We start from the raw sequence: 17,376 nt of genomic DNA on the forward strand, positions 1-17,376 counted from the left end.
GAATGGTTTTGTTCGTAGTATTCAACCAAGTTTAAATTTAAAAATGTTCGAAGCTAATAAACTAAAACTTTTATTTTATAGACAACAATAAAATTCTTCAAATTTAATTTGATAATTTGTTTTCCCCCTGACTTATGCGTGACCAGTTAACATGTGGCTACAGGTATACCTGGTATTACGTAATAATCAAGGTAAACAATGGCAGTTTTATGGCTTGAGTGACCTTTAATGAATACATTTTCAAGAAAGATTAAAATCCTTGATTCCAATTGAAACAATTAACGAGCAATCATCACAAAACTAATTTTAATCAAAACAACAAGTTCAATGGCCATTGTTGACAAAAACAACTAATGAATCTGGCGTCATTAAAACAATAAGAAAAGTATAATAATTTTATTAACATTTTTTATTTTAATATGAAACAAATACATATAATCAAAATGCCTTTCAACTTTCTCAACAATCTGAAAATAGAAATGAAACATGTTACGCAGTGAGTTACAAAAACGAGTGAACATTCATTACTCTAAGGTCAGTAGAATGCATACTACGTTTTCATTAGGGTGCGCTTTATATTCAGGTGCGTTTTATGTAAGGAAAAAAACACTTCTTCCCCCAAAAAACGGCCGTGCGCCTTATTTAGGGGTGCGTTTTATTTTCTGCAAAATACGGTATTCTTTTCCAGTATCCTGTCAGAAACCCGTGTATCCCCGCTGACACAAACGCATTTTCGCGGAAAAACGCACTTTAGGGTATCGCAGCATTGGACTTTAGCGTGTTCCGTCGCACTTTAGCGTGACCATCGCGTTTTAGCGTCCCCATCGCACTTTAGAGTCCTACATATATATTGACGGGACTTGACACTACCTAATTGTAGCCAATTTTATCATCGTGCCATAGGTAATAAAGATACGATATGGAAACGGACATGTGTTAAAAACTTACTCGCTATTATCCTAATAATTTCTGATGATATGAATAAAATGTCATTCAAACTAATTTTACAATGATGCCAGTGTATCAAACTTGTATTCTGTCATTTCAAATTTGTTATAATCGCATTCATTTTATCACAGAATGGTACAGAATGCAAACAGGGTAATAAAAAAATGGTGTTGATTGCATTCCCAAATTCAAAAACATTATAAAACACTTCACATCAAATAAATCACACTTATTTTGGTCATTTTATATGACAAAATATATCTACTTTATGATAAAACTTGTAGTTAGTTACGTTTAGAATTTTGTGGTTAATTTATTGAGCAGTTCCGATAGTTTTTCAGTCAGACGCCACCAAAATCCATAAATCTCGCGAAGTCTTGAGGAGTCCGAGATTTTATTAATTTTATACTGAAAAGCCTATCAGATTCATTTCCTGTTAGATATACTGTTCCCAGGAACAAGTTAGTACAGATTATCAAATTTTTGCATTTAGATATTGTAAATTTATCAGTTATGAGTCACTCTATGTAGTTTTTAATTGGTGAGTTAGTGCAGCAAGCTAAACAATCTTCATATTGTGCCCAGATACTGATAGTTTTCAATATCAGCTTGGAGTCACTATGCGAAACACTTTATTATCTACTAATGTTAGAAATGGTAACATAATAATAATTGAAGGATAATTTGATAATCCATTAATTTTTTGTATTTGAATTGTATTAGGGATCACAACAATAGTTTTTCGTGAGCACAAAGAAAACTTGATAAGTTGGGGTCAAACATGTTAGTGATCGGTTAACCACTATGCTGTTGGTGATATGTCTGGTAAATCAAGTTCTAAAAATATGATGTTACAAAATTGTTGGGCCTGGATAGCCCTTTATTATCACATTTCATTGCAAAATTCATATTGTTAAAAAAAACATGACAGTGTCTAGTTTTTTTTCAATAAGGGCTATTCCAGAAAGAAAACAAAATGGGGGCTGGTGGGTTGGAAGACACTTAATTTTATGGCCATCATCCATACAATTTTGTTTTACTATGCATCCATAACTTCACAATTTGAACTTTGTGGCCTGCCCCCATAATACAAAAATAATTCAAGCCAACCCTCCCCCCATATATTTTTTTAAATAGCCCTAAGGTTATGTCAGATACATATAGGTATAATCTGCCTTTAAATTTGATACCCGGTAATCACAAAACATATTTTTAGAAAACTTTTTGGTGAAGAAATTCACATACGGTAAATATATCAAACATCTGATTAATTCAGTTTTCATTTGTACATCATACATCATACTGATATAGTAAAACATATGTGTAATTATTAATACAAACTATTTACAGATCCTATAAAGGAGAGTAGAATTGAGCCACCAAATCCAAGAGCCCCTATTGAGGTAAGAATAGATAAATATGATTAAAAACTCTTTTTTTGATTAATTGATTGATTGATTGTTTGTTTTCAACGCCACTTTCAGCACTCTTGGCTATATCTCGGCCAGTTTTTCCTGGGGGAGAAAGCCGAAGAGTTTGGTGAAATCCACCCACCGTCAGTAGGAAAACTCGCAATCCTAGTCAGTTAAGATAGGAGTCAAACACACCCGCTATGAGCCGAGTAGGACTGACAACCTCAGTGTTGACAGGCTAGTGACAACTGAACCACTTTATTCTTTATTTCAAAGCATTACTTTTATATATTTACAAAATATTATGAACTAAAGTTAGCAGCTGTAGGTCACCGTTGAGCTTCAACAATGAGCAATACCCAGACTCCATAGAAAGCTATGGAAGGCCCTGCATGAAAAATGTGAAACAATTTGAATTAGAAACTAATGGTCTGATTTATGTACAAAACAATAAACGAAAAACAAATATGACATACAGCAACAAATGACAACCACAGAATTATAGGCTCTTGACTTGGGACAGGCATGTATAGAACGTGGTGGGGTTAAACACTTGGGACAGGCACGTATAGAATGTGGTGGAGTTAAACATGTTAAACACCTTACTCTCCACCTGACCTTCTTAAATTGTTTAACAGCACAACATCAGAACAAACTACAAAAATCAGTTGAAAAGGGCTTCAATCGTCAGATCTATACAAAGCACAAAAACAACTAACAAAAACACAAACAACACAAAGTACAGATCTGAGAGAACTTAAAGTTACTGAAAGAGGGACGAAAGATACCAGAGGGACAGTCAAACTCATAGATCGAAAACAAACTGACAACGCCATGGCCAAAAATAAAAAGACAAACAGACAAATAATAGTACAGATGACACAACATAGAAAACTAAAGACTAAGCAACACGAACCCCACCAAAAACTGTGCTTAGTTCAAAGACAATAACAACTAATGAAAAAAAAAATCAAGTATGTAAGACTAAAATATCAATCACTACACCTGAAATGCATTTATTGTAAAGACATCATAAACAGTCAGAGAAAAATATGAATTTGTTCAATGCCGAAATAAAAGTATCGACAGAATGTAAGACTGTTCATGTTTATAGCTGTTTAGAAATAATATTTAGTTATGTTTTATTTATTGGTTACAAAATAAAAACAATATTCAAAGATCTTCTTACTGTGTTAAATTAATACCTTTTAGAATAAGTTTATGTCGTTGGTTCATGTCTGTCATATTTTTTTTCATAAATTGTTTTAATTTATTCTCAGTTGAATTGTTTTATATTTTACATGTGAGGGCATTTTATAACCACCTATACAGTATGGGTTTTTCTTATTCTTGAAGGCTGTATGGTTGCCTATAATTGCTTATATCCATTTCATTTGTAATTTGGTGGATAGTTGTCTCATTGGCAATCATTCCACATCTCCTTATTTTTTATATTATAACTGTTTTCGTTAGTGTAAAAGGTTTATACATCTGCTTCAGTTAATTTTTACTGATGGTATAGCACTTCTTACAGAATCTTACTATATATTTGGTGAGTGAAAATGGGGACTTTTGATTTGATGGATTAAATGTGAAAGTAGTTTTGTTTCAAAATGATTTAAAGGTCAAAGGAAAAAAATAAGTTTGAAGAAAATTGTTTAACAATATGACACAGAAGAAGTCACAGGATTTTTGTGTTTCATTGGTTACTAAATTTTAAATCACATCTTAAAAATAAAAGTACTTTCACAGATTAGGCCAAAATTAAAATTAAGTTTGTTTCCCCTTACCCGACCGACCCTCTAAAAATCCGCCGACTGAAATAATTTTTTTCGAAAATCACGTTGTTGTTTTTTTTTTCGTTTCGCTCAAAAGTTCGTTTTTTAATTTCGTTTCCTTGAATGGTCCGTATTTTCAACATTCCGCCAAATCATTGTCGCCCGTGTGTTTGCAGCAAAGGGTAAACAACGTATGCAAGGATACTGAAATTGGAATGGAATAATGTTTTAAATAAATGCATCCAAGCAATCTTAACTACTATTCCATTCTAGCTACGCCTCCAATAACAAAATGCGTAGCGAGAATGGTCGAGTAGTTACGATTGCGCATCAAAGCTCACCCTTGAGCTTAAATGTTAGGCCCGGTGTTTATGTCGTGTTTGTGGTTAATCCCTGAGTTCGCCTTTATCAGTGGTTGACTCAATAAGTTGTATATTGGCGTGCTATTTATGCTATTTTGTTTCATTTCGTATGTGATATTGGACCATACACTAGTTGTCTTTGGATAAAATAGTAGTTGATTTTTTTCGAGCTCAGCATCATATTGTGTTGTGAAAAGTCGAGATGACTATACCAGCTAATGCTTTGATAAAAGTTCTTGTAAGTTCTTATGTCTTTTATAAGCTATAATGGGCTGATGATTAAATATGGTCACACATTCAGGGTTTTGTGAAATAAGATGCCAGTTTTTCATTATTATATTTTTAGTTTCTGTATAGATGGGTTGGATTTTGTTAACATTACTAGCGGTTGCTCCCGTTTCGCTGGGCGATGTGTTAGCAAGGTTTCCCTTTCTGTATTTTGTGTTTGATAAAAAAAATCGTTGATTTCAGATATTTGATATCCTCGTTTGAGCTTCTTACTTTTTTTTTAAGATCAATTTTGCTGCTTGTGTTTCTGAGATACCTCAATACTTCACCCTTGATAAATCCTTTCAATGAAAACACTTTTTGGGTGTGAGCAGTGTCTGTGGAGATATTGATATGTTTCAGTTGGTTTGATATTGGTTTTAATGTCTTGTATCATACTATGCCTTCATTAAAGAATCTTTCTCCTTTGTATAATTATGACAGTGTCTAAGAATATTGTTTCATTACAGGAAAATTCGTAGGTGAACTTCAACTATCATTATCATTTTGTTTCTCTGTGTTGAAAGCATTGTAAAATGTGTTCAAGAATTAACAAACATTGTAAGGTCTGCTAACTCAGCGAATGCTGATCCGCACATAGGCACGCCCAAGGTTTCATGGTAAAGTTTATTGTTAAAAATAAATTCATAGTTTTCTAGAATAAGCCTTAATAGGCGTAGTCATACTCGCTTGGATCATGGTTTGTGGCTTCTAGTATTTCCTTAAATGAAAAACAAGTGTACATATTTTTTGCATCGAATGTTACTAGGTAGCAGTCTCGGGGTTTTATATTTTCAATTGAATTAATAAAACTATAAGAAAGATATAGAACCGTGTCTCAATTTATATGTGGTCTACTCTAAGTCACAAAGGCATTGATATTTACAAACATTTTCTAGTCTGAAATTGTAAGGTCTTCTAGTCATGCATTATACGTTATACAGTATGTTGTTTTGGTATCAATAAAGTTCAATTTGTTGTTTTTCTGTGTTTTCCTGTATGTTAGATATATTTAAGGGATTTTCTCTAAAAAAAAAAAAAAAAAAGCCTACCTACCTACCCACTTCCAAAATGGTGGGTAGGGTAAGGGGAAACAAAGATATTTTTAATTGCGGCCTTACTCTACGGGAAATTAAAAATTTGTTGTAATTTCTTTTCTTTATCTTACTGTCTAAGTACGGCTGTACCCCTTTCTAACTAACTATTGATAATCTGACCAGAATTTATACTAAAACACAAGTATTTTTACAGTTATTATATATAAGACCAGGTTTTTTAAATTTTTTGTTTACAAATTTTTTATTTTGAAAAAGTCAGGTCGGTTGCTGGAAAAAAAAAGAAAAAATAACTAACAAGACATAAATATGTATAGAATAAATAAATTTTTTAGCTTAGGTACTAACAATATTTTTGGTATGTTTTTAGTCATCTGTTCTTAAATTTTAGCTCCTATCATTACTGTTCAGCTGGTTTAAACATACAATGCATGCCATAGTCATATAGTTTTGTTAAAAGGGGGGTTTGTCCATGGTCAAATATGAGTTAAATGGTCATCTATGGTCCGATATAAAGACGAGAATATCAGTTTGATTCCTTGTAAGGCAATCCAGCTTTTGTGCTTTTGATGTCCAAATGGACAAACACTTTATTAATCTATGAAACAAGAACATTTCCAATTGTTTGTGGATATCAGTTACTTTTAACTTGACGTCTCTCACATTTGGATGGGTCCATTTCATCTAAGAGATGAAAAATCTTACAGAATTATGACATAAAAGGAAAACAAACTTATTATAACAAGCTTTTAACATAGGATTCGTTCCACAAAATTATTTTGACAAACAACATTTCAAGGTCAGTTTTGATAGTCTATTTTAGAAACACAAAAAAATACCGATTATATTTTAGATTTTTATTTTTTAGAACACACTGTAATCATTTACATGATTGAATAATGCATTTGATTTCAGGAAAATGCTACTACACATATATTTTTATTTATCCTGCAATTGACCTTTCTACTATACTAATACAGGTGTACAGATAACACGAAGTGATATACATATGCTAGACGTATATAATCTCCTGGTATCCTGCTTCTGTTGCGAGCGAACGGTTATGTCAAATTACTGTTTACGTCACAGTTCAATTTGGGGTCCTCATTGCGGTCCGTGTTTAAGTCAAGTCGATTTCTTTCAAAAACAAATTCAACGATTGAGATGGAGAAAAATGTACAAAAGTAATTGCAGGATAAAGACACTAACAGTTATTGTCTATTTATAGTTCAGGGATAATGTATTTGTAAGGGTCTGTGAGAATAAAAATATTTGAATCTTGTTCTGAAAATTGAAAAAAATAGGGTCTGTCACTGGATCTGTAAACCATCAAATTAAAAACCCTCACCTAATAATAAAAAGGATTACACCTAACACCTAATAATAAAAAGGATAACACCTAACAATAAAAAGGATAACACCTAACACCTAACAATAAAAAGGATAACACCTAACACCTAACAATAAAAAGGATAACACCTAACACCTAATAATAAAAAGGATAACACCTAACAATAAAAAGGATAACACCTAACACCTAACAATAAAAAGGATAACAGAAAGTACAAATTTACCAAAAATTATTGAACAAAACAACGGACCATACCAACTGCCAACTCCTCAAAAAACAACATCAACAAACAAATCATGGTCTCACTTGGTACAGACACCAAATGTGATTGAATTAAACCAGTATTACCTGCACATTAACCCTTTCTGCCTATCTAGACTATATGTTGTTAAAGTAAAACACAATAAAAAAAACCTGGACATAATGACCCCAACTTAAAAATAAAAGAGGATACATATAATCTGGAAAATATAGTCATAATGTGCTCACTACAACTGGAAACTAGTGAAGGTACTACCTTTGACCCTCTGGACATTAGTCCAAGTGAAAAAGTCTGATTCACTAACACAACTTTTACTTGAGCCATTTACTGCAAAGAAACTTACAAAATCATGGCAATAATGAAAAACTATGAAAGACAATCAACAGTCTACAAAACAATTCATAAAAAACAAAACACTGAGCAACACAAACCCAACAAAAAAACTGGGAATAAATTCAGATGCTTTGGAAGGGTAAGGGTACCAGTAATAATCTCTATTTTAATCTGCACTTTCCTGTCTATCAACACTTTTAGATATGTATCTAACACATAAAACAAACAAATGTAAGTGTGACTTCAATAATAATAAAATAATGTTCTAACCTGTCAATCTGGTGTTTCCACTTTAAATAGAGTATTTATTGGTCACGTGTCTTGCCAACCTTATTTAGGCATTATTCAATTTTATATCCTAAAAGCAAAACATTAACTTTGCTGATTCTCCAAAACCTTATGGGAATATGCCCCTCCAATGTTTGTTCAGTCAAACCAAACAATTGGAAAATAAAAAAATGGACTTGCCATATCTGCCTTAGGGAAGCTTGTAACATTCATTTAATCAATAACTGAATTTCAGTTCCATTTTCTCAGAATCTTTCTAACAGAATGCCATGGTTTAATTCATATTTATTTTTTATGATTTGGTTTATGCAGTTTCCCATAGAAAATCATGGTATTTGCCAAAAAAAAAAAAGAATTATCCTCTTAGAAACAGACAGATTCTTTAGTGTTATTTTCACATAATTTTCACTGCCATATGGAAAGGAGTATCTTCTATATTATATTATGATTTGAGTTATTATCTTATGTCAGCAAGGACTTTATCATATCTTTACATGTTTGTGACATTAAATATGGATTGTTTCTAATTTTTATTGGAATAAACTTAACTTTTATATTCTGAAAAAATTCCATAGCATTTTAATAGATTTTTAATGAATGTATTAAAGTATTTTTGAGTGCGTGGATACAAACTATTGTGGTTCCATTAATTTCAATGGGTAAGGTTATAAACTTAAGTTGATGAACTCAACAAATAGTCAAAATCTAAGCAAATCATATCAAATTGACAAAAGAACTGTTAATTCATCAATTTTAGTTTGATAGTATGTAGATTTATACAGATAATCTGATATTTTGAACTGTTACAGCGAGAGAAGAAAAACACTATAATTTCAAACAAGAATTTCTTAAGAATGTTTAAAAATTAAGTTTTCAATTTTTTCCCAGAATAAAAGTGAGGATGACAAGATACATGATAGACAGAAGTTAAACATTAGCATGAAAGACAAAAGGGAAGAAAAGGTTGTTAATACAATAAACAAAATCAAAGATCGGCAGAAGTCACGAGAGAAAGACAAACAAATAGAAAACATGAAACAGAGTGTTGATACATTTAACAAAAGTAATAAAACTGAAGACATAAAGAAAATAGAATCTGTAAAAGTGGATACAAAGAAGGATGAAGAAGAAAATAAATTATTGAATGAATTAAAGAAACAGCATGAAGAACAACAGAGATTGATTGATGAACAGAAGAAAATTCTGGCTGAACTGAAAGAACACAAAGAATTGGACCATAAAGTAAGTAGGTCAAGGGAGACAATAACCCCAAACAGTAGAAACACAAAGAAGTGGACCATAAAGTAAGTAAATCAAGGGAGACAATAACCCCAAACAGTAGAAACACAAAGAAGTGGACCATAAAGTAAGTAAATCAAGGGAGACAATAACCACAAACTGTAGAAACACAAAGAAGTGGACCATAAAGTAAGTAAATCAAGGGAGACAATAACCCCAAACAGTTGTAACACAAAGAAGTGGACCATAAAGTAAGTAAATCAAGGGAGACAATAACCCCAAACAGTAGAAACACAAAGAAGTGGACCATAAAGTAAGTAAATCAAGGGAGATAATAACCCCAAACAGTAGAAACACAAAGAAGTGGACCATAAAGTAACTAAATCAAGGGAGACAATAACCCAAACAGTAGAAACACAAAGAAGTGGACCATAAAGTAAGTAAATCAAGGGAGACAATAACCCAAAACAGCAGAAACATACCTGCCAACTTTCCTGATTTATGTGGGATTTCACCCATGAGAGTTAATGACTGGACTCTTCATATCTTCTGTTTGTATATATATTGGTAGGACGTTGGCGTCGTCGTCGTCCGAAGACACATTGGTTTTCGCACAATAACTTGAGTTTAAGTGAATGGATCTCTATGAAATTTTACCATAAGGTTTAATACCACAAAAGGAAGGTTGGGATTGATTTTGGGGATTATGGTACCAATAGTTAAGGAATTAGGGGCCTAAAAGGTGCCAAAAATAAGCATTTTTGTAACTTCCAGACAATAACTTGTGTGTTAGTGTATGGATCTCTCTGACATTGTAAGACAAGGTTCCATATCACAAAGGGAATGCTAGGATTGATTTTGGGGGTAATTGCCTAAAAATTTTTGGAATTAGGGGCAAAAAACAAGCATTTTTTTAGTTTCATGACAATAACTTGTGTGTAAGTGTATGGATCTTTCTGAAATTGTACTACAAGGTTCCATATCACAAAGGGAAAGCTGGAATTGAGTTTGGGGGTAATTGCCCAAAACATTTAGTAATAAGGGGCCAAAAAGGGTCTAAAAATAAGCATTTTTCTAGTTTCCAGACAATAACTTGTGTTCAAGTGTATGGATTTCTCTGAAATTGTACTGCAAGGTATCATACCACAAAGGAAAGGCTAGGATTGATTTTGGGGGTAATTGCCTCAAAATATTCGGAATTAGGGGCCAAAAAGGGGCAAAAAACAAGCCTTTTTCTAGTTTCAGGACAATAACTTGTGTTAGTGTATGGATCTTTATGAAATTGTACTACAAGGTTCCATATCACAAAGGGAAAGCTGGGTTTGAGTTTGGGGGTAATTGCACTAAACGTTTAGGAATTTGGGGCCAAAAAGGGGTTAAAAAACAAACATTTTTACAGTTTCCAGACAATAACTTGTGTTCAAGTGTATGGATCTCTCTGAAATTGTACTGCAAGGTACCATACCACAAAGGGAAGGCTGAGATTGAGTGTGGGGGTGATGAATCATAAGGGGGTTAAAAAAATTGGGGGGGGGGATTTTTTTTCTTTAAAATTTTCCATTTTAAGTTGGTTATTTTTTATTTATATATAAAAGCAAATAATAATCATATGGTTTGATTTCATCAAAAGTTGAAATATTGGGGTTCTTTGATATGCTGAATTTAACCGTGTATTTAGATTCTTAATCTTTGGTCCCGTTTTCAAATTGGTCTAAAGGGTCCAAAATTAAACTTAGTTTGATTTTAACAAAAATTGAATTCTTCGGGTTCTTTGATATGCTGAATCTAACCGTATATGTATTTAGATTTTGGATATTGGACCATAATAGGTAAATTAAAAAAAATTTATAAGTTCTTAGACCACATTCATTCTGTGTCAGAAACCTATGCTGTGTCAAATATTTAATCACAATCCAAATTCAGAGCTGTATCAAGCTTGAATGTTGTGTCCATACTTGCCCCAACTGTTCAGGATTCGATCTCTGCGGTCGTATCAAGCTGCACCCAGCGGAGCATTTTATATAAACTTAGTACCTCCAAACAAAAAGTTAAAATGACAGTTAAGCACATACAGACTCATTCACAACCATAATATATTAGATGATAGCATTTATGATATATAAGATGCATCAGACACTCTGGTGCTTAAAATTTCCCTGGGAGATTTTAAAAAGTAGGCAGATTTACATTTAGTGTTTTCTCATGCTAAATATCTTGACTACAGCCAATATTTAATTATATATGCTGTTGAGGTAAGGATAGTTTAGTATAAGCATATTTTATTTGCCAAAAACAAGGCCAAAAGTATTAGATCCAAGTTAATCAAACTTGGAACTTCTTCTCCTTATATAACCACATTCTAACAATGTTTTTTTTATGGCTGAAAGTTGCTTCAATGTGGTTTAACAACAGTATTTAACGCATTATAAAATGCACACAACCAAACTATTACAACACTTTATATGCAGAAAAATAGTTTTACTAACTACTGCATGTAATTTAATATTCCAAACCAAACAAAAAACATAGTAAAGACAAACTGCTAATAAAAAGAATAATGCCAATTTATTTTAACTGGGTTTTCTTGAGGAAAAATCCACTTATTATTTTGGTGAAGTACGGCTTGCTGAGCGTGGATGGAAGACTGCAAACATTTCTGTGCAACAACTTTTGAACCTTCAACCAATGCTTTTCAAATTTAAATATTTTATTATTGATTTCAAAATGGAGGTCAAGCTTAGTATTGACGATTTTCACTGTTAGTGTTCAGGAGTTATGGTCCTTGATAGATTAGAAAATGGCAATTTATGTTGTTTCCATAACTTATCAACTGTTCAACCAATGCATTTTCAAATTTATTATGTTGTTAGCGATAACAAAATGGAGGTCAAGTTCAGCATTGATGATTTTCACTTTTACTGTTCAGGAGTTATGGTCCTTTAAAGATTTTAGAATTGCACTTTGTATTGTTTCTGTTTAATAATCTATAAACTGTTCAATCAATCCTTTTCCAACTTTAATATGTGGTTACTATTGACAAAATGAAGGTCAATTTCAAAATGATGATTTTCACTTTTGCTGTCATAGTCATGGTCCTTGATAAATTTGAAAATAGACCCATAACATGGCAGTTTAAACAAACTTTACAGTGCTTTCAAAACAGAAAACCCAGTTTGCTGTCATTTTGACAGCTCTTTTCTTGTTATATAATGACTAATGGCTCACATGATATTCTTGCTGATAAAGTCAGTATCATAAACAAAAATGCATTTATTCTATATATCTATCCAGTTTTATTCAACTGCTTCTTGTTGATGTTTCACCATATTCAAAGCATACTATTAAAACAGTTTTCCTTTACATGTTATTTCCTTGCTTGCAGATTGTAGATATTGATAAACAACAAAGTGTTCAGAAACAAGCTCCAGCAGATAGTCGACAACAAGCTCCAGCAGATAGTCGGCAACAAGTTCCAGGAGAACGGCAACAACAGTTGCCACAAGAACAAGTTCTGGTGGACAGCCAACAACAGTTGCCACAGCAACAAGTTCTAGTAGACAAACAAGTTCCAGTAGACAGCCAACAACAGTTGCCACAGGAACAGGTCCCAGTAGACAGCCAACAACAGTTACCACATCAAGGAGTTCTAGCAGGCAGACAGCAACAAGAAGGAGGAAAACATAATGTGGAACAACAGGAAGTAGAAAAACAAATAAATATCCCTGTCAGGGAAAGTTCTAACCAGGGTCATCCACAAAAAGTTGATAATAATGAACAAAATATGGATGACAATTTACGATTAAAAAGAGACATTCACAATCTAATAAATTTAAAAGGAGTTAAAGAAGATGTAAAAGAAAAAGCAAAAACAGACAAAAATAAAAAAGGTGCTAAAAAATTGAAAGATACAAATAAAGACGTTAATGATGAGATGAAAAGAAAACTGTTAAGTGAACAGAATCCAAAATATAACATTGAAAAGTCAAGATAGTACTTACAGAAGCTGTAGTCATTTAATTTGGTGTACATTTTATTTTTTGTTATTTTTACAGTTATATGCATGTCAAACATTTGTGTAATAACAAATCAAAAGTACAGTACATTTGTGTAATCTGAAATTTATCTTGTCCTACCTACAAAATTAAAGAAGTTACACCATTTCATGTATGTAATAAAATGTGTGTTTCCTATCACAATTGTGTAATGTGAATTTTTTAATGCAATATTAATGTTATTTTATTTTTTTCGAGGACAGAAAATAGAATTAGACTGTTTTCTGAAAATTGAAGAATTAGTTTGTTTATTTCAGTAGTCAGTAGTATGAAACATTGAAATTTCATTTCTATGAATATTAGCTTTAAAAAGTTCTCTTTCCACAGTCCTACCTTGCTATTATATTTTTTTTTTACAAACAGTGATTTGACTACAGCCTTTACAGTTAAAGTCAAGTCATAGCAATACACTAACAATGTATTGACTGAAAAGGGGATAATCTTTCTTAACAGAATTTGCTAATCGGAATTTGTGTTATATCATGTATATGTTTAATCCACACTTAATCACTGTAAGCCAAGAGCAAAACTTTTGAAGTAAATTCTGTAACAAGCTGTCTTCTTTTACCTTAAAAATATGTGATGTGAGCTGCATTGGATAGAAATCGATCTTATGCAAGTGCATGTATACATGTACATGTATAAGACATTGATTGATTTTAGAACATCTAAATATGGAATAAAAGATTTATTTTGGTCTGTTTAGTAGATTTTCCTATAACAACTCAATTTTCAAACATTAACAGGCTTTCCAAAGAGATTTTTTCAATCCGAAATAGGTTAACAGATGTATTGATAATTATTTGCATAAGGTCGATTTCTATCCGACGCTGCTCATACAATGAATTTTATAGAGTGTCTTCCTCAACCATTATACTAACTATAAAAGTACAAATGTCCAAGAGCATTCTAATGAAAATAAAGAGACAGAAACAAAAGTGTGGCATAGGTCTGTTCACTCATCTCTTATTTAGGTTTTTCTCATACACAATTTTCTTTCTTTCATTCTTTTTTTCTCTCTCAGTATTATAGTATTATCTGTGATAAAAATTCATCTTGAATGAGAATTAAATTCATTTGATGGATACAAGTTTTCATGTTTTGAGAAAAACAATGCTTTTAAAACAAAATTAATTGCATTCTAAATATTTTAGGATATTCAATCATTGGTGTACCTTGATTCTCATGTAGGTATGCATGAACAACGGAATAACCCATTATCATTTAGGTATACGAACAATGGAATAATCCATTATATTTTAGATTCTAAAATGGTGAATATATTTTTTGAGGTTTCTTTGATTTGATCTTTTTCTTACAGCAAAGCAAATCATGATCTGCTTTCATTTATGACATAAAGAGTTTGATTAAAATGCTGAAGGAAGGATAATGACGCTACAATGTAATTTCAATTAGGGGTTTTTTTTTTTTATAAATTCTGTGGTTAGCTGAACAGATTGGAAATGAAAAAAAACTATATACAAAAATTTTATCTGCATTCCTATATATTTTGTTTACCGGCATACATTTTTGGAGTAGGACCAATTTAAGTATTTATAAAGAATAAGTTTTATACTTTTGAGTTCCTACCATGGTGATGACAAACTGACAGATATACATCTGTTGGTTAAAAGTTATTCCCAAGGTCTTCAGATCATTGGACTAATGTGGAAAAAATATAAATCATTGACCTTGAACAAAATGATTTTAGATCTTATATTCCTTTTCTTCCATTTATAATTATCTTTTTGGCCACAAGTTGTTTACAGAATCATTACTAAAATGAAAGTTTTTTACAGACTTGCGTTTGAAATGAAATTATTTTATCAAATTGTTTGCAACACGAAATTAATAGGCTTAGGTCATTACTTAATTTGCATATAAAATTATTCATATGGTAGTGTTCTAAAGATTATTTGAGAAGTTTAGAATTTTTACTTCCAGTAGCCTGTTTAAGAAAAATATAGATTTTATTTTTCAGGGACAAATGTATATTCAAAGTAACATATATTTACATGTATAGATTTTTGTATGTTTTTGTGTAAATTACTGTTATTTAATATTTTGTAATAGTTGAAATTTGATTTTACACTCCAGCCTCTGAAGTAAATACAATTAACTGCATTGAGAATTTCCTAACTTCAAACAGAAAAACTATATACCTCCATATATCAAGCTTATAACATGTAGATGTAACAAAATATTAGCATTGAATTTCAATAAGAAGCTTTTCTCCAGGAATTAACACAGTGAATTAGCTATAAAACATTTTGTTGCTGGGGAACATATGTGCAATTCATTTCAGATTTGCAGTAAAAATAACATTTTCAGCAATTTCTTTGTACAAATCGCTAACTTGGATATGCATGATGACATGTTTCCAAGCTGAGACATTTTCACAGATTGCATTAAATTTAATGGAGTACCATGTGAGATTCAAATTTTTCATAATTTGTCAACCCCTGAAAGTCTCTTTCTGATGCATCTTCTGCGAGACAAGAATTCTTATTTATCACACAAAGAAATTCCTTGGAAATTCAGTTTTTTACAATAATATGAGTAATATATATGTTTTACATCATTATTCTAGGGTCCTCTGCTCTTCAAAAGAGCACAATATATAAATGTATCAAAATGAATATATGTGTATTTGACCTAAAATGGTCATTATACATACAGATCTGGGAAAATTAGATGAGCCACACGCTTACCTAGAAAGATATTTTACTCACATAAACATATTTGTATAACACATCATTTAGAGATATATATGTATGGATATTGTAATACAATGGCTCATTTCTAATCATTAATAACAAGATCTAAAAATTTAAAAAGGATACTGTTTTGGCAGTTTTGCATTAAATGTAAGAAACATGAAGTCGTAAAGCAAATATTTAAGACAGAATTAAAATGTCTTGCTAATATATGAAGGATTGTATTTGATGGTTAATTATTATTTAATTTTTAATTTCAAGACGCCATAGATATGGGCTTTTTGTACCATTTTTTCCTAATGTATCTAAATTGAGAAAAAAATGCTACAAGTCCTTACTGTATTGTTATATATAATTTGATAAACAAAATTCTACCTGTTACAAAATCTCTGGTTTTAATCAAATTGATTTTCTGTTTATGATTTCATGTCTTTTTGTGATCTCATGAAGTGCAATTATTGTGAAAATCATCACATATGTCTATTTTTATAAAATATTGAAAATTATATCTTTATCTTATTAATATTTCAATATATTAAAATGAAATAAGAACAATTCATAGTAGCAGTGAACATTGGAAGAATTAATTGTATGTCTTCATTGGTTTTCTGCAATTGGCCTTTTTCATACTTTATTTTCAGATATATCACAAGTTTATGCTTTGAAAATTCTAAGACACAACAACCAACCATGAAGGTTAAATAGATGAAGACATTTTTTTTTGTGATTATCTCCCTTGTCACAATAATTCATTACTACACAAACATTATGTCCCTTTGCACAATAATTCATTATTACAGAAACGTCCCTTTGCACAATAATTCAATATTACAGAAACACTATGTCCCTTTGCACATTAGAGTAGATTAACATTTTCTATCGAATTTCAACAAGGAAAATGAGGAGAAGCTTACTCAATATTCAAAACGCTGGATACTGTGAATGTAATACATAAATGCCCCCCCCCCCCCTTTCTGTACAATCTTCTCGTACTTCTGTTGGGATGTGGGATACATGTCAATGAGACAACAACTCTATATCACAAAACACTAATAGACACCCAGAGGTCTTCAACAAAGGTGTAATACCACCAAATCATTGTACGTTACATCTGGTTGCATACGAAAAAGGGTAGAAAAAAATATTCCCTTGAATTTGACAGTTGTAGGAAATTAATCCTACATTTCATTGTAGTAAAAAATTTTTGAGCCAAACATATATCTAGGGTGTTTTAAAGCACCATTATTGTTTTATTTGGTGTTTCTATAGAATATTTTGGAAACTTGAGGTTACATAGTTACTAAAGCTTGTA

At 31.5% G+C, this 17,376-nt stretch overlaps 1 protein-coding gene across 8 annotated transcripts in view; it reads left to right on the forward strand.

Annotated features, from left to right (window-relative positions):
• Positions 1-16,396, forward strand: part of LOC127707537 (putative sodium-coupled neutral amino acid transporter 10) — an 80,823-nt gene extending 64,427 nt beyond the window's left edge. For all 8 annotated transcript variants that reach the window (XM_052212121.1, XM_052212113.1, XM_052212118.1 and 5 more), the window contains 3 exons: positions 2,299-2,351; positions 8,945-9,298; positions 12,678-16,396. In XM_052212121.1, the coding sequence (XP_052068081.1) occupies positions 2,299-2,351; positions 8,945-9,298; positions 12,678-13,286 (1,016 nt within the window). In that variant the 3' untranslated portion in view covers positions 13,287-16,396. The remainder of the gene's footprint in view (positions 1-2,298; positions 2,352-8,944; positions 9,299-12,677) is intronic.
• Positions 16,397-17,376: the final 980 nt, after the last annotated feature.

This window comes from Mytilus californianus, unplaced genomic scaffold (genome assembly GCF_021869535.1).
Source record: "Mytilus californianus isolate M0D057914Y unplaced genomic scaffold, xbMytCali1.0.p SCAF_7, whole genome shotgun sequence".
NCBI lineage: Eukaryota > Metazoa > Mollusca > Bivalvia > Mytilida > Mytilidae > Mytilus > Mytilus californianus.